This window comes from Pan paniscus, chromosome 2, assembly GCF_029289425.2.
Source record: "Pan paniscus chromosome 2, NHGRI_mPanPan1-v2.0_pri, whole genome shotgun sequence".
NCBI lineage: Eukaryota > Metazoa > Chordata > Mammalia > Primates > Hominidae > Pan > Pan paniscus.
Window position 1 is genome coordinate 45,936,259 of NC_085926.1, and position 24,483 is coordinate 45,960,741.

Consider the following 24,483-nt stretch of genomic DNA (forward strand, 5'->3'; position numbering starts at 1 on the left):
GAATGCAACCTATTGAATAAAATAAGAATCCATGAGTCAATACTGCTATGAATGAATAAATGGGGAAAAAGAAAAAGATCTTCCTTACAGTAGAATGCCAACTAATAATGTAAAAGAAATAATGGAGTTAGAAAATCACTCTGGTAATGATGATGGTAATAACTGCTTCAGGCAAGAATGATCAAATGGTATTAAAACTAATACAGGACAGATTTAAGAGAAAAAAGGATAATAATGTAATTTCAGCATGTCTTCCCATAAGATATATACTCATTACAAAGGAAGAAATAGTAACTTTTGGAGAAACTTGGCAAGCACCGCCTTACCCAAATGACCAGGGTTAACCTCATTAGTAATGAAACAAATCAACACTGTGTGCCTCCAGATACAGTGTGCTGACAAGGACACAACAGCTAAGGTATTCCTGCCAAAAACACTTAACCTAAATCCAATAATGAGGAAACATCAGACAAACTCAAATTAAGGAACATTTTACAAAATAACTGGCCTGTATTTTTCAAAAATGTCAATGTTATGAAAGACAAAGACTGAAAAACTGTTCAAAATTAAAGGGGACTAGAGAGGCATAGCAATTAATGAATTAACAATTAATATGTGATCTGGGATTGGACCTTAGATTATGAGAGACATTACTGAGATAATTTGTAAAATTTAAATGAGATCTGTAAATTAGATAGCAGTATTGTATCAATGCTAATTTTCTGATTTTAATAACTGTACTGAGTTACATAACAGGATGTCCTTGATTTTAGAAAATACACAATTAAGTACTTAAGAGAAAAGAGGATCAAGTCTGTAATTTACTCTCAAAAGGCTTAGGAAATAAATCAACATGTAAATAGAAAAAATGATGAACAATTATAGTAAAATATCGATAACTAGGGAATCAGGGTGAAGGACAGATGAGTACTTTGTACTATTTTTGCAACTTTTCTGTAATTCTGAAATTATTTCAAAATGTAAAAGTTTTAAAAAGAGTATCTGGGCCAGGCGTGGTGGCTCACACCTGTAATCCCAGCAGTTTGGAAGGCCAAGATAGGAGGATAGCTTGAGCCCAGGAGTTCAAACCAGCTTGGGAGAGATGGCAAGACTCCATCTCTACAAAAAATAAAAATAAAAAAAGGACATCTGAATATGGCAAAATTAAATCCTAGTGGTTTGCATGTGACTATCATAGTCACCACTTTTCTCTATACATGAAGTATTTCCTAATAAAAAATATGAATGTTAAATTTTAAAAGCCTTATAAACAGAAAGCAAAACAAAACAAAGAACACTGGACTTGATTTTAACCCAAGTCAGGTGTCCCAGGCCTGCTGCCCACCAGCTGGGTGACTTTGTCAAGTCCCCTGATCCTCTGAGCCTGTTCCTCACACCTCCTTCCTGGAGCTCATGTAAGGACTCTGGTGGTATGTGAGTGCCACACTGGTGTAAGATATGGCTGGCTTGATGGCCTCAGAAAAGAAAAAAAGAAGAAACAAAAATGCAGCAACCTTTCCTGCAACGCTTATGTGGACAAGCTGTGGCTTTCACTTCCTCTCCTACTGCTTAGGAGCCTTCTGTAATAACTCCATAAGAACAGGCACGGCAAAAAGCCCACTCCTCCCCCAATGCCCGTAACAACAAGTGCCTTCAAAAAATTTTAAAGCCTTGGCTTTTGCAATACACATCTCCACTGACTCATGCTCTGGCCAGTTAAGTTGGTTTAAGGTTGGAGCCTTCAGATGTTATTGTTAGTCATGATTCAACAAAGTCTGTAAAAGGAGCTGGAATAAGAGTTGAACAGGTTTGTGTAATTTACTGAGCAAGCAAAATTGCTTTGAGTAGACTGGTGGCAATCTTCAAAACTTCAAATGTCTCTTTTCCTGTCTTTTAAACCAAGCAATCCTTCAAAGTACCTGGCAAATGTTGGCCAGGCAGCATCCAAGTCAAAGCCCCTCGACGCCAGGTCAAACTGAACCTCAGTCAGCTCATAGAGTTGGCCCACAATGTCCGAGCTCAGCTTTGGCTGCAGAAAGGGGCTTCTTGCATAGTACCAGTCACTGCAGAAAAACATGTCAATTATAAGAGTAATAAAGATAAAGTATGAATTTACTCAGTCCTCCCACTGTGGCTCTGCCTCATCGAATTCCAACTCAGGTTACTAAATTAAAAGACACAGGCACACAAACCAATTTCATTTTCATGGTAGAAGAACATAACTCTCAAATAAGCTTGCTCTTCTTCAAAGAAATTACTGCAATGATCTGGATGCTTATTCATTTATTATATATATCATATCTACTTCTCAAAAAGGATATGGGAAACCTTAAACATCAATTATTTGCCAAGAAAGGGGAATTGTAGGAGAAAGAAAACTTCTTTTTTGAAAGATTACTTCCTATCCCATTTTCAGAACTCAATATGGGACACTAAACTCACTGCTAATTTCTGTCCAGATACCAATTTAAAAGCCAAGGAACAAACTATTCAGAAATGGTTCAGCACCGTAAGACAGGGTGAGAAAAAATAAAATAAATGTTATCTGCATTTTGAGATAGTGGTTGTATCATTTCAGGCAAAGTAACAAGAATTTTAAAAAGATGCATCAGAACACAGTCGCTCATGCCTGTAATCCCAACACTTTGGGAAGCTGAGGCAGGAGGATAGCTTGAACCCAGGAGTTCGAGGCCAGGGTGGGCAACATGGCAATATCCCATCTCTACCAAAAAAACACAAAAAATTAGCTGAGCATGGTGGCATGTACCTGTAGTCCCAGCGTCTCAAGAGGCTGAGGCAGGAGGATTGCTTGAACCCAGGAGGTAGAGGCCACAGTAAGCCATGATCATGCCACTGCACTCCAGCCTGTGTGACAGGTTAAGACTACCCCAACCCCCTACCCCAACCCCTGCCTAAAATGAAAAAGATGCCTGGGCATAGTGGCTCACACCTGTAATCCTAGCACTTTGGGAGGCCTAGGCAGGGGGTTCACTTGAGCCCAGGAATTTGAGGCCAAGCTGGGCAACACAGTGAGACCCTGTCTATATAAAAAGTAAAAAATTAGCCAGACACAGTGGTAAATGACTATCCAGCTACTCGAAGGCTGAGGTAAGAAGATCACTTGAGCCCAGCAGCTTGAGGTTACAGTGTGCTATGATCGTGCCACTGCACTCCCGCGTGGGCAAAAAAGTGGGACATTATTGTCTGTGAACTGTGATTAAGTCAAGCTGTTGATGACGATCTTCACCAAACATCTAAAACAAAATAACCTTCAAATCAAATATGCAAACTTTTTCAGCTCACATCAATTCACAAGGCCTGTCACATGCATGAGAAATATGAGTGCATCTCTATGCAAATCAATCTTTAAGGTGACATAATGAAACAAAAGGTTTTCCCTTTGTAGTTTTTTTTAGATTCAAAAAAATTTGGAATACTCCAAAAGGAAAGGGGCCAAGAGATGCTGGAAAACCCAAAGAGGTTTTGTTGAGTGGTACCTGATTTGCAGCTTCTAAGCTGACACTCATTCTCCCCTTTATAGACTCAATCCCTGCCTCTCTCCTCCCTTCTCTCTTCCCTTTTGAGGCTTCAGCACTACCCGCACAAAGGCTGACTGCACACCTGACCTGAGCTCTGCAGTGGCTCCCAGTCCTGGCTACCCACCACAGTCTCCAGTGTGTTCACTCAGTATGCCAGGTGAGGACGCAGGCTCAGTAGTGTTAAAAACCCCACAGGTGATTCTGCTGAGAGGCCAAGGCTGTAACCTGTCTGTCCAGTAGTGCTGGCACCAAGGACATGCCATCCACCAGGGAAAATGCCTGGTATCAGGAGTTAAGAGAGCAACGGGTGAGGCCTAGAGAAAAGCATTAAGCCCCTCTGAGCCTCACTTACCTATAAAAACACAGTGCTACTTGCCCACATGTGTCAAGGACTTTGGGAGGAGGGGTGGAAGACAATGATAGATGTGGAAGGAGTCTGCAGTGTCACGGGGGACACAAATGAGCACTACTGTTGCAGTTGTCATTATTATTAATTAACTTTAGTTCATTTCTGCACGGGATGATGCTAAACCCCAGCCCTGTCCTGTATTTACCTGGTCACTTTGGTGTTCATGAAGCACTGCTGTAAGGTGTCTGCCAACCTCTGGTGCACCAAGGAGTAGCGAACAAATGCTCTTCCTTTCCCCAAGGATGTTCGGAGCTGGAAAAAGCAGATTACATAGAGCCAAAGAGCTGTCAGCCTAACTCCAAATACAGACCTGGTCTCATAGATGGCTTGTGAAACACAGATACAGGGCAAAAAATGTCACCCAATTTTACCCTATACGTTGTCCTTCAAAGGACACAACACATTTGATACTCTTACCGCAGAGAGTAAGGCTTGAAGTGGGTGAACTACTTGCAGGCCTTCATCTGAGAATAATCTGCAGACTCCAGCAAACATATCATGGAAAACATATTAACAAGAGGCTTCCAAACATCTGTGGATTCTATTGGAATGTCACTTTCCCTCCTCTGCTCTATCAGAATCTCTGGGTTTGGAGTCAGATAGGAACCAAATAAAACTCAGTTTTATATTAGAGTAAAACCTGGAGGTAGGTAAATGAAGCACTTCTCACACCAGAAGTCAGCTTGAGGAGGAAGAGATGGGCTCAGCTCAGCTAATGCTGGTTTGTTTTTAAGGTGCGTGGGGAACAGGTGCAGGGGAAGGGCCTAAAGGGCTTGGCAGAAACATGTGCAGAAGGAGGAAGGGAGGGACAAGGGCAGAGGTGCGTGAGTGTGGCCGTGTAACTGCCTCATCTGTGTTCCATGAAACCATCAGTAAAATCTACAAGTCTGCCAACGCTTTCCTGGTTGGATTTCCTGTTCTTTATCAGATATGCCAAATCACTACATTGAATCAGAAGGAGCCCAGGGGTGAGACCAGGGGTGTCTCTAGGCAGCCCAGTCACAGTGGGCTAAGGATAAAATGGATATGGGTCTGTCTCACAAGTTTGGCATGGATGGCATAGGAAGGCCCAGGTGCAGGCCTGTCTTCAAAACCTCTCCCCACAGAGCTTATACCTAAAATCCAATTCAGAGGAAGGAGAAGATGTGACCGTAACTGTTTGAGGCTTAAATTCACCACTCAAAAGCTTGTTGTGATGGAAATGGGATATGTTGGTCAGAGACTCTGCCATGAGGCTGCAAAGCAGGGCTCTGTCAGCTGGGAGCATATAATGGCCAAGGCGGATGGAATAAAAGGGACAGCCACAGAAGACACTTGGGCAAGTTTGCAAATTAGGATTCATATTCCTTATAGGTCAGCCCAGAAACTCAAGAAAGTAGGCAGGAATTCAAAACCTCCTGACCTACCACAAGTACCTGCTCTCTCAGGCTCTGGCTCTGGGTAGGGTAAGCTGGGACCAATACCCTCCCCACCCCTTCAAAGGTCAGAAATATTTACAGTGTGTATATGTGATGGCGGAAGGGGGAGCAGTGGTTTGCCAGAGGGTTCCTATACCTCATACTATTCAAATTTTAATTCCAACACTATATTGAGTCAGGAAATATTGGCATTAAATGCCAGTGATTGAGGCTGTACCACATATTTCCTGATTCAATGGGGTAAACATCCTGGTGTATAGCACCTTTTAGCTCAGAGCTATATTTCTTCTTACTGCTGACTCAAGGAAATGATACCATATGAAGTAGTTTTAAAAAACAAAAAGGTGTTAACTCTCTTTAACTACAGAAGCTGTAAGACATTTCCCCATGTATGTTTTGGGTACAGCCAGGACACCTGGAAGTGAAGGCAGGCAGCAGCAGCCTGGTTTATTGGCTTTATAAAAACCACCATGACATGTCTGCAGATAGACGATCTCAGCAGATGCGCGGGGGAGAATCTTGATGGTATATCCTGTCTAAATCAGTTTTCCACTGACGATTGAGGTGAGAACAAAGTGTTTAGTGGTGATAACCAGGAAATTCAGGCCATTGGAAAGAGGTGAGCAAGGCATTGTAAAGTGAAGCGTGTCAATTATACAAACACACACCCTGCAGAATTTCATTAAGACCCTCACATCACAGCCCAGGTCTGTAAGCTCCCAAAGACAGGAACTTGTCCTTATTTTTGGCAAACTTACCATTATACCAGCCTTTAGAACATCAAAACTTTTTTAATGGCAAACATTTAAGGCTATACTTTTAATCAGGCCCATTAACTGAATTAAATATATATATATATATATATATATAAAGGGATCTATTTATTTTAAAAGGTATTTTTAGGGGGAAGGGAACAATAGTTCCTTTGTTAATCAGGCCCATTAACTGAATTAAATATATATATATATATATGGGGAACTATTTATTTTAAAAGGTATTTTTAGGGGGAAGGGAACAATAGTTCCTTTGTACTGCAAATCAAAATGCTGCATGGCCTTTTTATGTTTTGAGATTATGGATCCACTTTCATTAACTAATTCCTTAATTTTTTTTAGCTTCTAATCAGAACCCACATACACTATCCAGAGAAGCAATACAATGGCAGCAAAGGACAGGAAATCTGCAGGGTACATGAGAGCTGATTCTGCTTTAAACCAGGTCATTGTGCCATGAGCCCGACGTCGAGCTACACCCTCATCACAGTGAAACACAGTCCAAGCTGAGCCCCTACTGAATCTCCAGAAATGGTTTCTTAGAACCTTCACCTATTTTAGCCTAAATAGCTACCGCCTACCTCAAAGGGGTCTGAGGGGACCTACAAATGCTTCTTATCCATTAACTCTTGCCCTCTCAGTTAAAGACCCAGATGGCTACTTGATTATTAAAATTAACCAAGTATCCAGCAACTCACTTAGCCTAGGGATGTTCCAAGCCATTCCAACCAATGATGCCCCAGAGAGCAGTCTTCAACAGAGATGAAACTGGACCCTATGGGAAGCAGAGCCTATGCCAGCCACTAAAACACCAACATTCATGCAAGCAAGGAATGTTTTTTGCTTCTAGAAAGTCAATTTCCATGGCTTCAGACTGTCTAAAGATCTGTCTGCATTATGAGAAAGAAGAAGAAACTAGCCAAAAAGTAGATGAGTTTTAGCAAGCATTTCATAATCCTGGGGAATGCGGATTAAAACTAAATTTATTTCCAGACTTCAACTGTCCAAAGTCATAAAGTTAAAGGCTTTAGTTGCTCTGATGCAGCAGCTGAGGAATGAAGAGAGGAGACAAAGAGAACCTCTTCCACATTTATGACGCATTAAAATTAAAATACTGCTCTACCTCATGGACCCAAGTATCCCACCAGACCTCACAAGACTCATCCACACTAACATGGACATTAAAGAAACTCGCAGAACCAGCCCTTTAGAGCCAGGATCCTTCCTCATCGTCTCAGATGTCAGAGAGTGCAAATGGTGGGAAATGTCCAGCCATTGATGTCAGCATATTTAACACCATCATTCTCTATAAGAAGAAAGTCATTTAGCTCCAGCTGGCGTGTTTGGTGAGGAGCCCTTCCCAGAATACCTTAGGCTGTGGTATTTGTGGGCAGCCAGCCAAGCAGCAGGTGTGTTGACTTTAAACTGACTTCACACTTACTGAAAAGAAAGAAGAAATGTACAAACCTCCTGTCTCAAATCAAGGGGTTTACCTGCTCCCTGATATGCAAAGTTCTGCACTCCTGGATGGAATAGGCTGAGGAGAGAGAAGAAAGATTCTCTGGGGGTTGAGGGTGGAAAATAAACAGAAAGGAGAGTGTGAGTGTGTATGTGAAGTATGTGTGTGTGTTTGTTGTTCTGGAGTTTTGTAAAACAGCAAAGCCATGGCATTTTGCTCTTGAGGGGCTCAGAATTGAAAGTAGAAAGTTGGCACATCACTATTTTAAGAAATGTCTCTTGAGATCCCACATCATTCTTATTTCAAATCTAAGTTTCCTGGGCAAAGTGTAGGGAAAGCAGCATAGCAAACTCTAAAGAATTTTATCTCAGAAAATGAGTTTTTTAAAAAGATGGAGTCATCCTATGCTTTACGCCTCAAGGGCTGCCATTAGCAGACTACAATGTATGTGAATAGGCCACCCTGTTAAGTAACATGCGGGTTGTGGCCTAAGGTACATTCAGGACTCAGCATTCTTCCCCTTGATAAACACTCACTGAAGTGGTTTCCCCAACCTTGAGCCACTGCAACAATGGGCATTACGTATACCTGGACTAGATTTCTTTACCACCCATAAACTCCCACTTCCTTATTTAGCTGTCTGCAGCAAAGGTCTCTGCAAGAGCTGCTTTAAGCAGGCAAAAGGACGACATGAAGTTGTTGGCTGCTTGCTCAGCTTACCTCTGAGATAGACTTGACAAATCGGATCCCATCATTGGCTCCTTTCACCTTGGCCAGGCAGGCACAGAAGTAATCCCAGTAGTCCTTCTTGTTGCCCAGGAGAGTGGCCTTCTCTTTCTGATCAAACTGGGTAGGGAAAGGGAAAGGGAGATGAGGTCCAAACCCACTGCTCTTCATCCCGGCATTTAAATGATAAATAATAACAATAGCTTCTTAGGTGCCAGCACTGGGTGAGGCCCTTTATTGGCATTATTTTTATTTATTGGCAAATCAAGGTGTGTTAATACCCTGTTCATACAGCTGGGTGGAAAACCACCGAAGGTGTTATTAACGGATGAGAAAGAAACACAAGAAAAGAGTCTTGGCCATGTGCGGTGGCTCACGCTGGTAATCCAGCACTTTGGGAGGCTGAGGTGGGTGGATCACCTGAGGTCAGGGGTCCAAGACCAGCCTGGCCAACATGGTGAAACCCCATCTCTACTAAAAATACAAAAATTAGCTGGGTGTGGTGGCGGGTGCCTGTGATCCCAGCTACTCAAGAGGCTGAGGCAGGAGAATCACTTGAACCCAGGAGGCAGAGGTAGCAGTGAGCCAAGATTGCACTACTGCACTCCAGCCTGGGCAACAAGAGTGAAACCCTGTCTCAAAGAAAAAAAAAAAAAAGAAAAAGAAAAGAGTCTTAAGGGCAATATGAAGAGTGTTAACTATGCTTCGACTTAGGGAAATAAGATAATGACCTTTTATCCCAGTTACTCAACACTTCAGTTTCAATATCGTTTTAATACACCTACAATAAATTTAAATAAATGTCAGCTCTGAGTCATTTCAAACCCAAAACCAAAATGGGCTTAATTGAAAAAAAGAAAGGCTCAAAAACATTTTTACAATGTTAAAGAACCAGCTGAAATGTCATGAGAGAGGCAAGCCCTTCAGCACGTTAGGGGCCTTTCCTCTAGTGGGCCCGCATACTACGTGCTTTGGTGGGATGTGACGTTGCAAAATAATGGTGTTCACAATGACACAGGTATATCTTTCTATAACATTTTATAGCATTTTTTTTCTGATTACAGAAGCAAGATATGCGTATGTTATTAGGATATCTAGATAAAACAAAACACAAAAATAGAAAAAAATTTAACACCTAATACCACTACCCTAAAATAACTTCTACAGCATTTCTTTCCTGCCTATTTTAGTTGCATGCATTTTTCCACATCTGCAGTGTTTTTTACATCAGCACTTTTTGGGCTAAGCAGGGATAAGAGTTATACCATCAATATGTTAAAAGAAAATATCCTGGGCTGACCCCAGAGATTCTGATTCAGTAGGTGGGGGTGGGAGCCAAGAATATACTACAAATAAGCTCCCAGAGGATGCTGATGCTGCTGGTCTATGGACTGCACATTGAGTAGCAAAGCTCTAAAACAGAAGCCCATGGATAATCTTTAGAGGGTCCACACACTCTTAGAATCTGCCTGCAAAAATGCGTGATTGTGTGTATACATACACGAATGTCTTTTTGGGAAGACTCTATAGCTTTCACTAAACTCCCAAAGGGGTATGTAACTGTCCCAAAGTTAAGATCTTTGCCATACAGTAACCTTCCGACCTACCTTACAATGACCTAAATCTCTAAAGGATGTTCTTGATTCTCAAAGCCATCCTAAGGGGCAACATTGCAATTCCCCAAAGGATCACACTTGGAGGATTGAGCTGGCACTGGGGACTGCTCTGACCTTCAATCTAACCACAAGGGCTTACTGGCTCCTTGGGCTTTTTGAACCATATCTTGAATGCTGATGAGTGACCCAAGAGGGAGAAAAGAGATACCAGTGCAAAAATCAACACATTACAGGCGTCACTTACTTGCAGGAGATACTCAAGTTTATAAGAAAATTTATGCAAGCTGGTGCTGTCATCCGTGATGGGTTCCCCTGCTTCCTGAAATTCTTTGCTTAGTTCTGTCACAGCATCTTTAAGACAACAAATAGGAACATGTAACCAGATAGTGACTAAACTCAGACAGAGAAGCAGAAATAATCCAGGAAGCATGAGGAGCAAGTGGTCAGTGATACAAAGCACCTCTGAAACATAAAAGGGTATGTAAGTATCCATGAGATATAACTCCAAGTCAGGGAGTGTTGAAATGTCCTGAGAGCCCACAGATACTTTACAATGCTTGTTGACTGGGCACATTTCTTGTTCACCCTTGTCTGTCCACCACCCAGGGCTAGTAATTTGCATATAGTAGCTGGACAACAAATGTTTGCTGTGTGGATGAATCAATTCAGTCCCTGAATACTGACTTCCAGAAAGCTTTACCTTTATTCTAGCCATATTTCAGGTTCTTCACTATAATCCTACTGCTCATTATAGGTAAGCGCAGGATCAGAATACCCAGTATGTGCAAATAATAGTAGTGACAATCACAATTCCAACAATGACAACCGCACCTGCTTCTGTTAACTGAGTGTCCTTGAGGGGCTAGGCCTTTACGTGTATTTTTCTCATTTAATATGGCATTGAGAGGCAGGGATTGCCTTATTTCGATGAATCTAAGATACAATTAATTATAATATACATTACAGTTTCGGAGCTGTTAAAATGTCAAAAAAAAAGTACAATTTAGAATCTATGAAGTCTGCTATGATTATCCCCATTTTGCAGACGAGGAGTGTACAGAGAAATCAGAGCACTTGGCCAAAGATCATGGGTGGCAAACAGCAGAGCTGGAATAAGAACCCTGGTTTTCTCAAGAGCTGTCTAACTCCAGAGCCCACCTCTTAACTTCTAAGATAATTCACCTCCCTGTGTAGAAAAGAGGAAAACCCACTTTTGACTCTCACTCACTGCCTCTGCTGTGGGACAGAGGGACTATCGAGACACTGGATTTGGTTTAGATCCTGGAAAACATTTCCCCAGCAGAGAGGGTTGGGATGTGCTTCACAAAACTATCTGCCTCTCTGGCAATTCTTAAATTCTTAAACCCTGCTCCCAAGAACCATGGTTTGAAGCAGACCTGTCCAGGACTGAAGCCAAGCCTAAGATGGCTGAAAATGTAATCAACACGACCCCTCAGGCAAAGATTAGCAAATGGTGGAGACAGGTTCTTGGGACTGATTCTTACAAGTGACTGTTGTCCACTGTACCTTGCTAGAAGTGTCTGCAATGGCTGGCACTGACAGCCAGTGAGCCAGGGGCCTGGGAGAGACAAAGAGCCTTCCTCCTCCACCCTCCTGCCTCCTCAGGCCAGGTAAACACTCGCAACCTGATCTGGGAACTCCTGAAACTTTGAAGGAGTAGACTCTGGATATGAAATATGAAATTTTCAGCTCTAATCTCTGATACTCTAAGTAATATTAGCTTTGCAGGAATTACTATTTGATTCTTTCAATAATCTTGAGAAGTGGGTGTTATCATCAAACCCACCTGGCACATGAAGGAAACAACTGTGCGTTGGAAAGGTGAAGGGACTTGTCCAACATTTTCCAGGGTTAAAAGAGAAGCCAGAAGCTGAGCACACCCCTGCCTGACTCCAAAGTCTTTGAAACTGCTGTCACCAAGAGGATAAGTGGGCTGCCCTGCAGAGGAGTGAAGGCTGTGTACCGCACAAAGATGCCTCAGTTAAGGACACTCCACTCTCATGGTAGATGCTGTAGATTTGTATGCTTATTAAGACATTTACCAACAGATGAAAGTGGAGGGTACTGAGAAAGTGGCACCTTTCAAGAATTCCCACCAAAGTGCTCTGTGGCCTATGTAAAGGACATTGAAATCAGCCCAGGATGTTGGGGGTGGCCAGACTCAGCTGGTACATGGGATAGACAATGGTCTAGATCAGAAGCTCTACCTGAGGGTCCCCTATTTCACCCTCTTCCCTCCCAATAAGGACCTCCAGGTCTCAAAGTTATCCTCAAGAACCAGATATTGAAACACAGAAAAGACTATCTACTTTATGGAGAGACCTCTTAAAGCCAGTGGCAAACTCAGATTTGCAGAGACTGGCATTTCACTTTCTCTGCCTCTCCGTGTAGATTTAAAAAAGCATCTAACGTCTTAGCTGAAAGTAGACTAGAGTGGTTAGGAGCATAGACTGGTGCCAGACTGTTGGTATAGAAAGTGCCCGGTGCACATCAAATGCCATGAAATTGTTAGCTATCAGAGGCCCAAGGCATGGTAGACACAAGATTAAAAGCCTGAGAAAATGTTTTTTATCTTGTTGACTTTGGAACTTCAGAATGAGAACTGCACTGTGGCCATGCTAGGCCAATGGCTCCTGGTATGGGAGCTAACTGCTTGTGGTGCCCAAGCAGTTAGAAGCCTGGGCCTTTAGTCTGTCAGAAAAGTGTCACAGCGGACTCTGCAGGCACGGAGGAAGTGGTCAGCTTCAGACTGTGTAGTATCAAGTGTCCTAGAGCTCCGAAGAGCTTAAAGGTCAGCACTGGTGATGAGTGGGGATGGAAAACTTATAAAAATTCTGACCCCTGGGACAGCATCTGAAAGAGTGAAACTTGGAATTTGCAGCCAAAAAGAAAATAGTCCGTTTCTCCTGAGTCTATGAAACTTTATCTGCACCTTCCTCTGCCTTGCTTTTCTCCAGTGAGATAAGGGATACAAGTCATAGCCTCTCTCAGTGGACAACGCTGAGCTCAGGGAAGTCTGGGAGGCAGCAGGACTGGACCTACAGTGCATCCCAGGCAATGGGCCATCTGCCAGCCAGGACCCGGTTGGGCAGCAAAACAAGACAGGTGGGTCTCTGTCCTTCCTGCTCAGTGGGAGAAGGAACATTCTTTTCCAAAGAAGCCAACTTCATCAGAGCCCAAAAGTTTGGGATTTAGCCAAAGACTTAACAGGCAGCTTCAAAACACACATGTGTGCACTAATGGAAATCAGACCCAGTCCTGGAGCCGGGTGTATGATTTTGTTTACAAACTGGCTTTACAGTTCTCTGAAAGGAAACCAGGCAAGCTTTCCAAGCCTTACACAAGGTGGATATTTGAGACCCAAATATTTCAATATGATGTGACCTGAGGACTCCAATTACTCGTTGTGTGAACAAAAATGAAAGGGTTGAATTTCAACTGGCAACAGCAAAAAGCCCTGCCACAAGTCCCTCAAAACCAAACTCAGCCTGCCCAGCAACCTACCATACCTTGCAAGTCTCGGATGATTCTCTGGAGCTGGCTCTCTGCATTGGTGGAGGCCATGGTGAGTTTGCCTTTCTTGTCTGTGTGTCTCCTGCCTGGGTCCAGAGGAAGGCTCAGAATTTCGGCCCTCAGTGGCTGTCTGCTCAGCAGTGGTCAGACTCCATGGTGGCACCTGCACAGAGGAAGGGGAGGCCATGGAGGAAGCAGACACAGACACAATTTAATGACAATATTAGAGAACTCTGCTCTGGGCACAAAGGTCACCCTATCTGGGTGTATTCCCTCAACAGGAGGGCTTGACCTTTCTGTGTGGGCCTTGTTCTGTGGGCATTCTCTGGTTTGTTTCTGACACACTTATATTCAGACACAGTGACCTGGTTTGGGGCTAAACAAGAAATTAGATCAATCATATTGCAGCCTATCTTTTTGAGCTCGCTTTCCATTCACCTTAGATAGGACTGCCTTACTTTCCTTTAAAAAGCCACCTAGTGGCTCTCTCCATCCCCTTATACCAAAGGCTACACGGAATCAGTGCAGCCCAGCTTCAGACAGCTCTGCTAAGCCTAAGGATCCCCATCTCCCCCACACCTGGCCCCACACCCTCTCCACCTTTCTTTCTCTGAAGAATGGTCAGTCTCTAGCCAGGCAGTGCTAGTTGGGGGAGAGGATGAGGACACATACCCTCAGAACTTCTGGACCAAGGAAAGCCGGGCTTGCCTGGCAGGGTCCCCTTCGTCGTGAGGCTTGAAGCCTCCAGCTGCCCAGAGTCCAACTCAGCCTGGGTGTGCAGATGCTGCCTGGCCTTCTCTCCAGAGGCCTGCACAGCCCCTGCACCAGGCAATGGATGTGTCTCTATTTTTAAGTTTGGTTACAGTCCTCTCCCAGCTGGTGAGTCCTGAGTTATCAGCCCTACATGGGCAGCTGTTGAAGTGATTTAACCGTAGGGCTGAAGGCCAACAGAAGTTAAAGAGATGTGAGCACATTGGAAAGAGGTCTGGACATGCATCTGGAGATCCTACGTCCTTTCAGAACCTCTCATTCTTCCCTTAGATATCCAGTGCAAGGTTGTAATGTTTGCTGGCAAAGTAGATAGCAAGACTAGAGTTGGCTGTGGCGGCAGCCAGCACTAAATGAGGGTCTATTGCGTGCAGGGCTCTGTTACGTGCTTTACATACGTGATCACTTTTAATTCTCACAATCACCCTGGTGGAGCAGATAACATCGTCCCTGTTTACAAAGGAGAAAATGATGCTCAGAGGAGTCATGTAACTTGTTTTAGGCCACGGGCCAGTAAGGCGAGGAATCACAGAGACTGAACTCTGGTCAGTCTGATTTCAAACCTGGTGGTTTTCCAATAAGTCCTACTGACTTTTTAAGACTCAGCCATTGTCACTACAGCAAATGACCAACCACTTCCATCGGCTCGAGGTACTACCATGAACTCCAGCATCTCCCAAGTAATGTGAACACCCTGAGTGTTCTAACATATGCCACCTCTCACTCTCCCACTGCCACCTTGCCCTCGTGGCTCCAGGAGTCCAGGCAAGCAGATCCTGGCATGGAAACCACCCCAGCCACAAGCTCCTCCAAATATTTACATAAGGATTCCTGCCTCTGCCCGAGGAGAGGGCCTATCACAGGGCAGAGATAACTAGAGCCTATTTTTAACTAACTAGCCAATGTAGCTGTGACTCAGTGCAAACAAGGCCCAAAGAGGGCTTCTCTGGCTTAGGAGGAAGGAAACAGACACATGCCCGTACCACAGTCCCAGGAATTCATGAGTCCCAGAGAGAAGAGCTTCAGGGGAGCCACAGAGAACCCCCCAAACCTCCCAACAAGTGTTGGCACCCATTCATCAGGGACACCAAACTGAGGATGGGAGTGCTTTATGAGAAGCCTGCCTGCCCATCCCTGGGTGTCTCTCCGGGTCACCAGCTGAACACAGGCCTGAGCAGGGACCAGCCGGGGCCCTAGAGAGAGTCAGAGAGGATAAGAACCTCCACTATCAACACACAGCTGCCCTAGCACATTCCGTCAAGTGTCTGCTACATGCAGGCTGGGGATACAGAGGCACACAAGACACAGTCCAGCCCTGGAAGAGCCTGGCTACACATCAAGGAGACAGATGGAAAAATATCACATATCCAGATACAATGGAAGAAGCTCACGTAGAGATATGGATAAAAAGTCATGGGCACTCAGTACTGAGAAGATATGAACTATGGGCATACAAAACAACATGGAGGAATCTGAAATGCCCTGTGCTGAGTCAAAGAAGCCTCTCAAACCACCACAACTGTGCAATCCCATTTATATGCTATTCTGGCAAAGGCAAATCATTAGGAGAGAAATCACATCAGTAGCTGCCAGGGTCTAGGGGAGAAGGGAGGGTCTGACTACAAAGGAGCACAGGAAAATATGGGGGGCAATTCTGTTTACTGCCTTGATTACGGTGATGGTTACATGACTATATGTATTTGACAAACATATACTTGTCACGACTCATATAACTATAAATTATATCTCACAAAAAAGCAGCATTGGGATGAATTTATAAAAAAAAATGCAATGGGATCTGAGGAAGGGAAAATTTAATTCAGCTTGGGGAAGGGAGAAGTGGTAGACACTCTGTGATGGCCAGGCCTAAAAAGTGAACAGGCAGTCACTGGAGAGAGCCAAGAAGAAAAGGATGCTGGGACGGAGGCACACAAGAGTAAAGGCTGTTTCTCTATCTGCATTCCTCTTATTTGGCTGCTGCCAACACAGAGGAGTTTGCAGTCTCTGAGAGAAATAATCCTGGAGAAAGACGACTGGAGTGATACCCTGTGATCTTTAAATGCAGCCCACTGGGTCTGTGTGTACACTTCTGACCATGTCTGTGGAGAGGGTGGAGCTTGGGAAGGAGGTGATAGCAACAACAGATCCTGAGTAGCTCATCCGGGCTGCGGCCAGGACAATGAAGGAACCAACCAGCTGGATTTTCTGGAAACCAGCCCTAACTGGAGTCTGGCACAAGGGAAACAATGTCTGCAAACCCAAACAGCATCATAAGCCTGAACACAGATGGCAACACACTCCTTTAAGACTTCTTGGTGCTTTGGTGACACTGCCCTTGTGTCAGCCCAAGGCAGGAGACCTTCTCTGTCTGACCTTGGGAGTGTGCTCTTGGCTGGTGTCAAGTTCCCAGGTCGTGGGGTGAGCTGTTCCCAGCCACTCATTACACAAGCTGATTTTTCAAAGAGCCTGTGTCGCCACCAGCGTAATGAGCCCTAAGAAACTGCCTGCCAGGCCTGTGGGGTGTGGTGGGCTTCCCCACTCTGGCTCTGGGTCATCACCTCACAGGGATTCAGGAAGTAAATCAGAGCTTCCATAGAGAACATGGTCACCATGGGGATGCTATTTTCAGGAACTCAGCATCTTGCCCTCCTTGCTCCTCTGTCTCGGTCTGAGGTCATTACTAACCAACAAAAGGCACAGAATGGGCAAGATCACTCTCCAAACATGGCCAACTTCCTTGTGTCTCTAGATAAGCTTGCCCTTTCATTGAGGGAATCACAGACTCCTGGCATGAACCAGCCTGATCCTGACATCTACAACCCATTAGCAAATGGCTCTCCTAACTCAGGAGACACTCAAAGCTCTGTACATACTACCACGGCTGCCTCAGCACCAGCGTAAGGACTCCAGGACTCACACACCTCACAGGGCCCCCAGTGTGCCAATCACCTCATAAACCCACAGTCCTTGTTGCACAACATGTAAAAACCTTCGTTGCTGTCTCTGACAGGCTCTTTCAAATATCAGAGAAATGCATTTTATAAAATCTTTGGAAGCATTGAATTTCCTTGCCAACAACTCAAAATTATGTTTAAGCCTATCCAAAATGTCTGAAAACATCCAATTTTCTGACAAAGAGGAAAAGGGACTCAATGCATTTTTAAAAATTCTTATTTTCCACTTGGTACTACTGTATGAGTTCCTAGTCATGACCTAGATATCATTTTAGAAGTAAAGGACCTTCTCTGACCTCCAAGTTTTTTCTATACCTGCCCAGATGCCCTAAATGCCTTAAACAATAGCAACGGCAATTTAGTCAAATTAAGATACAAAGATGCTGACTGACTCATGTAAACCTATTTATGCTATGGTCCAAGTGACTAATACTCATAATATTGCCCAGAAACTGGCTCAGACAGCATCTGAGTAGTCACACAAGGAAAGAAGAATCATCAGGGGAGGAGGAGGTTGGAGGCGTGGAAGTCAACCTTTCTCCACCTTCAAAATTTTGCTCCCAACACAATAGCTAAGGGCTGACCCAGAGAGGACACCTTACAGTTGGATTCCTCCCCCAGTCCCAAATAAGGAGGAGCCTACCAGTTGTAAAGTCTCCCCTGACCAAGAAAGAATGTTAAGGACAAGGATGGTTAAAAAGGCAGAAAAGCCTTTCTGGAAGAGTCCATTGCCTAGGCCTGGTTCAGCACACCCAACGGCAACTATCTAGTTACCACCTACAGAAAGGGAGGCACTTGGCTGGTACCTGTAGCTTCGAAGGCCTGGAGGTCCTGCTGGCCCAGGGGCTGGAACAATCAGTGGGCAGGCAGACTGCCCTTCCCAGAGCTTCAAGAGGGTGGCTAGGACAGTGCTCCGGAGTTTGCCAGAGGCCAGCTCAGAGGCAGGCATTTCAGCACACGTGAACAAAGACTCATTAGGTGACCCAACCCCTTGGACCTATGATTAAAGTGTTAACCCACTGCATGCCTGGGTCATCTTTCCCAAACACTCCTTTTTGCTTGTCATCTTCTCTCTTTCTTAAAGGGAATGAGAACTTGAGGCTTCTTGAACCTTCTCTTGGTCCCCTCCCCCCCACCAACAATAGCAGGTTCCTTGGTTGCTCTCCCAGAACACATACAAAACAGCCACTATTCGAGTCCATGGACCCCAGAGAGCAGGACTTAGAGGGCTCTGAGGTGTTGCTTTTGGATCTGGGGAAGCCAAGTCTTTTTTTAGTGAGGTGGGCAGTTGCTCAAGGGAGGAGCCACACCTCTGTACTTGACGCTGTGGGGCTGAGAAAATATCCAAGAGGTGACAATGACAGGCATGAGAATCTGGACAATCTCTGGAACAACTGCATCAATAATTAAGAACTCAACTGGTGCATCTACTCCTGCTCCAAAGAATACAGGCCCAACCTAGATGGGGAAAAACTACAGATCTCCAAAATTATATGCTCTGGGACCTCTCCTGACCGAAGTGTCAGGGGGTCAATCCAGCTAGTTATGAACTAAGAACTGAATCTCTGATAGAATATGACATAGCCACAAAACATGGCCTTGAGGAAGCAGCAGGCAACTTCTGTGTGCTAACAAACTGCCAGCCAGGTAAAAGGTATTTTTTGGCAGCACGATTAAGAGGCAAGCCTGAACCAGGAGCCGGGGCTATAGCTGTGAAAAGGGGCAGTGGGTGGAGCTCTGACCTTTAAGGAACTCAGGCTCAGCAGGAGAAATAGATAACATATACCCCAATAAAAACTAGTAAGAAGGAGCACTTGAGGCCTGGTAAGTGCTTTGATAAGAACAAGTGAACATACAAGGTACCACACTGTACTCCGCTCATGATTCTCAGCCCTCACTGCAGAGTCTCACGTTATGCTTCTGTGGCTTCTGGGGCCATTTGTCACAACGGTAATTTTTTGTTGAATCTCTATTCTTTCCACTTGACTGTAAACTTCGTTGCTGTTCATGATTTCCCCTAGCACAGTTCTGGCACATGGAGAGCCCTCAATAAATTACTGCTGAATGAATGAATGAATTAGACAAAACAAAACACATACCTTGCCCCACCATACAAACTAAACTTTGAGGCATAGAAATGTACAAAGATGTAAATACTACTAATCTTTCAATGGTGGCAACAAGAGCACTTTTTTTTTGAAATGGAGTCTCGCTCTGTCGCCAGGCTGGAGTGCAGTGGCACGATCTCAGCTCACTGCAACCTCCCCCTCCCAGGTTCAAGTGATTTCCCCTGCCTCAGCCTCCTGAGTAGCTGGGGCTACAGGCGCACGCCACCACGACTGGCAATTTTTTTTTTAATGTATTTTAGTAGAGACGGGGTTTCACCATGTTGGCCAGGATGGTCTTGATCTCCTGACCTCGTGATTCACCCGCCTTGGCCTCCCAAAGTGCTGGGATTACAGGCATGAGCCACTGCGCCTGGCCATCATGAGCACATTTTTTTAAAAATTCTATTTCTCTGATTTTTCAATTTTCCTTTATTGAGCATAAATTATTTGTATGTTGACTAAAATAATGCACTTAAAACACCATGTAGAAATTGTGAACATTATGTTGTAATTATTGTAAAAATATTGTGAGCTATTATTCCCAGAGTGAATAGAATAATATAATTCAGGGATGGATGAAGTGTGTCTACTCCACACTGCCTACCTAGCCTCTCTTTATAAACAGACCTCTGGTGTCCTGAGAGCTCAGTGACTGCTGTCAGACATGGGTACAAATCTCTTAACTCAGCTTGTGAGGCCCTTTACAGATGGGCTGCCTGACCTCGATAGGGATAGGCCCATCTTCTTGTCCCTCCTCCTTCCCTCCTTCCCCTCTGCCTATGTTCAGGCATCCCTGCGATGCCCTTCTGTGGCTGGGCCCTGCCTCCAGGGTTTGAATGCTCTGCTCCCTCTGCCAAGGCCATGCCCTGCCCAGCTCATGCTCCCTACACCTTCCTTTGGCCAGCTGCTCCAGTCTCGCTGGGTTTGGTGTGGACAGGAGGAAGTGTGAACCACAGTTCGGTTCCCGAGGAAGCCTTACCCACAGCCTCCTTCACCCCATCCTGGAAAATGAAAAGCACCGCCACCCTCACAAACAACCCTGCTAACCCAAACCTCCTGTCAGGGGGTGAATTGTGCACGCCACCCCACCGCATTTCGATGTTGAAGCCCTAACCCTCATACCTCAGAATGTGACTGCATTTGAAGACAGGGCCTTTAAAGAGGTAATGAAGATTAAATGAGGCCATGAGAGTGGGCCCAAATCCAATTGGAACTGGTGAGTTTATAAGGGGAATTCTGGACACACACAAGAGATACCACGGATGCAGGAGCACAGAGGAAAAGCCGTGTGAGGCCACAGCAAGAAGGCGGCTGTCTGAGAGCCAAGGAGAGAGGCCTCAGGAGAAGCCAAACCTGCCAATGGCTTGATCTGGGACTTACAGCCTCCAGAACTGTGAGAAAGTACATTTCTGCTGCTTAAGCCACTCAGTCTGTGGTATTTTGTTATGGCAGCCCTAGCACAAATACACCTCCCAAGGCCCTTGTCTCTCCATTCCTGAAAGTGTGCATGTGACACCATCAACAAGGCAACCTGGGGAGGGGAGGTGCTGGTGGGCCTGGGTTCTGTTGCACTTCTTGGGGAGGAGCATGACAACAGCAGTGCCAGCGTAGGTGCAGAGAGGCAGGAGGTGGGGCCATGCTGCAGATGGGAGGAGCAAGCAGGACCCAGGATGGCTCTGAAGCTGGAGTTGGAGCAATGAGCAAGATATTTTCTTCTCTCTTACCAGTGGTAGCCAAGTTTTGTCAAATGGGACCCTATTTAGATTTTGGAATCAGACTAGTTACGTGAACTTTCCATTATGTATTATGCAACAAATAATGCAACAAAGATCATGCCATGGTTGGGTGAGACCCAAGGTATATTTAGCTTACTCAACTATTTTTAGGCACGCTATCTGTCCTGGGGAAGTCATTTGACATCTTCCTACCTTTCTTTTTTCAGATGCAATGTTGAGAGGTAAACTTCCTTCATGTGAATTAATTAAGAATCGCAACCCTTGAAGGAGGTGGGAAAGGGGGGGTAACAGACATTCTCAGTGGCTGAGGCTTCTAAGTGTCCCCTCCCTGCTCCTGACCAAGTCTACAGATACCCTGGAAAAAGCATCTGGGGCTGCAGAGTCAACTTCAGGAAATTCCTTCCAGCTCCATTTTAAACCACTGTTTCTGATTCAGCTGTCCAGCCCTATCCTGGACTTCACATAGGGATTCTTCTCTTGGCCTTGCCCCCTGCATGCTAATGGTTTTCTTGGAATGCTTTTTTTGGTCCAAGCTTTTCTTTTGTATGCTAAGGACTTCCCCTAACTTGGGTTCCTGGGACTGGCCTAGGGTATAGTACTCTAGATTCCTGAGGTAGTTGGCCAGATCAGCCCTTGGGTCCCAGCCACAGGGCCACAATACTATACCCAAACCACAGACTCTCCTTAAGTCTTTCATCAGAACCACACTGATGTACACATCCTCCAAATGGCATCCGGCCTAATGAGAAACAGGCCCTTGGTGCCTTTCAAATGCCACAGAGATCCAAGTGAACAGGAAGGACCACTGGAGGTTACTAAAATCAACAGGTTGACTGGCTCCCATGTGAGAAAAGGGATAAAACTGCTCTTGCCCAATTGAGCACAGCTTCTGCCATCCTCCTCTTCTCAAAGCCATGGGGCCCATTTGCTCCAAGGCAATGGCTCTTATTATGGGGGTAGTACAGATATTTCAGCCATTTTTGTGATGTATCAACGAACAGCAAGAAGGTAAACAGCATTTCCATAGGTAGAACCACAGAAACATTCCAATTCCCACCCTATTGATTTATTTAATTGCTCAGATAGAGGCTCTTATACCAATAAAGACTTCTTATTTTCTTGAAACTGGCATTGAGCTCACAAACAAAATACTGTTTATCTTTTGACTAAGACAAGAACATAGCAGTCATGACGTGAGCAGATGTTGCCCTGACCATAATGGACTCATCTGTGCTCACAAGTTGCCTCTGTAATCACAGGCACCAGTTAATGACCCTTACCTGCTGCCTAGGGCTGCTTGCAGTGAATGTGGTTCCTAAATCTAGGTGCCTACCAGTGATTTCCACCATAAGACCACAGCTAGACAACACACTTCCTCTGCCTCATGTTTAAAGACATTCTAGTCTTGAGTCACCAAAGCTGTGTCTTTGGAATCTTCAGTAAACAAAAGTTACCTATCAGCTAAACATCTCCCCTAAAGGGAAGCAGGGTGGGTGGGGGTGAGGGGGCTGCCATTTCTTGCGTACCTACTTTGTATTCTTGAGTCAGCAGTCCATAGCCTCGGTGACCAATATGGGTCAAAGCTACCAGCTGCTCTGATCTTGCTCTGTTATGGGTGATTCCTCTCATCACAAACATCTATGGGGGCCATCCCCCTCAAAAAGGACCAGGTTAAAAACTTGGCTCCTGAAATTATACTGGTGCTCCAAACCCAGCCCCAAGGGGCAAAGGTCATCCGAACAACAGCTAAAGGATCACTGCCTGAGACTGTTACCAATCTCTAAAGTAACTGCAAATAAAAAAAAAATCAAAGTAAAATATTAAGAATTGAGTATACGGATATTCACCATACAATCCTTTCAGTGATTCTGTATGTTTATTTTTCTAATAAAATATTAAAAACAATTTAAAAAGTAAATGAAGTGCTACACAAAGATAGTCACTTTGAACATAAACAGATAAACTCTATTTCCTAAAGCAAGAGCCTTTAGGAGAGATCCTATTAATCAAAGGAGGCTGAGATCCATCACTGTGACAATTAGCTCTTATTTTCAGGGTGATAATAACCACGGTGCACAACTAGTATGGGGCATTCAATGCTTTCAGAACAGTGGTTGTCACAGAAGGGAGGGTCAAGTGGAGCTCACTCAACAGGGGTCCACTTCAGAAGGTGGGAACTACTGAAAGCAGAAAACCTTGGCATGATAGCTCCAGCTCCCCACCCCTCCCCCACACCAGCCCCCAACACCCTCCAGCCGCATTAGGCAGATGGCAGGGGAATTAAGCTTGCTGCCTGAGACCACAAGGCCTGCAGGGGCAGGAGAACCAGTGAGCAGATTAAGCCCTGGATCCTCTGCCCCGCAAAAGCCCCTGACCCATTTCTCTGTCGGGAAAGGAAACTGCTGTGGTAAGACAAGCAGAGGGGCTGAGAGGCTCTGGCCAACACAGGCAGTTTCAACAAGTGTTCTATTTTTTTTTCTGGAGAGGACACCCAATGGGAACAGTGAAGAGTGACAGGGACATCAGAGAATACATGTGCTTTAACAGGGGGCCACGCGGTTAACGTGTCAACCACATGTGCTTTTCTTACAAAAAATAAAATTCCGCCATCCTCCCCCCTCCCCGCCCCACCCCCGCCAGGTTTCAACAGCACGGACTCCAGTCCAGTGCAGTGCCGCCACACCAGAGACAACAGGTGTTTCGGGAAAAGACCCCTGGGGGCTAGCTCGAGACCCTGCGCATGGGCACAAGGGGCAGTGGATAGTGAATAGGTCTTGGCCAAAGGATGGGCCAGGAAGAAAGAAGCTTCTTCCCCTCCTGGGAAGAGGGCAGAGATCCGAGCACCAGCGGAGTCCTTGCAAAGTGAAGGTCTGGGCTGTCCCGGCCCAACTGGGCCAGAGACTAAACTTCCTAAAGACCACGCAGGCAGGAACTCCGGGGCCTGCCCCATCCTGCGCTAAGACATTCAGGCTTGTTCTGAGACGCCGCATGGTGGGCTCCTTTCCTTTGCGGGCCCTCCGCCCTCCGGGGTCTTGGAACTGGTGTTTGGGGTCTGTCTTTCTGACCGACCAACAGAGGCAGGCTGGGTGCCTGGGCCGGCTTCCACCGGCCCAAGGTGCTTCCCGGCCCGCTGGGCAAGGACGGGCGGGGGCGCTCGGGCAGGGTCTGAGGGAGACCTGGGATGGGCGGGGACTGTAAGGGCAACAGGTGACAAGCCGCGCCCCGAGCGAAGCTCTCGGCTCAGGGATCGTGAGCGACCCAGGTGCCCCCATAGTCCAGCCGGTCTTCCGCGGCACTTACGCGCTCGTGGGTCCACCGCCGGGCAGAACCGAAACTTTCTGGGGCCAAGCGGAAGAGGACGGGACCGCGGTGCCGACGGCCATGACGCGCACACCAAGAGGCTGGCGGGGGCGGACTACAACTCCCGGCGTGCTCCCCGGGGC

General features: G+C 45.5%; 1 protein-coding gene across 3 annotated transcripts in view; it reads right to left on the reverse strand.

Moving 5' to 3' along the window:
• FYCO1 (FYVE and coiled-coil domain autophagy adaptor 1) overlaps nucleotides 1-24,462 on the reverse strand; it is a 77,910-nt gene extending 53,448 nt beyond the window's left edge. For all 3 annotated transcript variants that reach the window (XR_611805.4, XM_003818474.5, XM_008971814.5), the window contains exons 1-6: nucleotides 24,341-24,462; nucleotides 13,471-13,637; nucleotides 10,185-10,291; nucleotides 8,319-8,444; nucleotides 4,094-4,200; nucleotides 1,920-2,063 (exon numbers count right to left, since the gene is read on the reverse strand). Coding sequence is in view for 2 of the 3 variants with exons in the window: in XM_003818474.5 (XP_003818522.3) it covers nucleotides 1,920-2,063; nucleotides 4,094-4,200; nucleotides 8,319-8,444; nucleotides 10,185-10,291; nucleotides 13,471-13,525 (539 nt within the window). In the remaining variant the exon portion in view is untranslated. The remainder of the gene's footprint in view (nucleotides 1-1,919; nucleotides 2,064-4,093; nucleotides 4,201-8,318; nucleotides 8,445-10,184; nucleotides 10,292-13,470; nucleotides 13,638-24,340) is intronic.
• Between the last annotated feature and the right edge of the window lie 21 nt (nucleotides 24,463-24,483).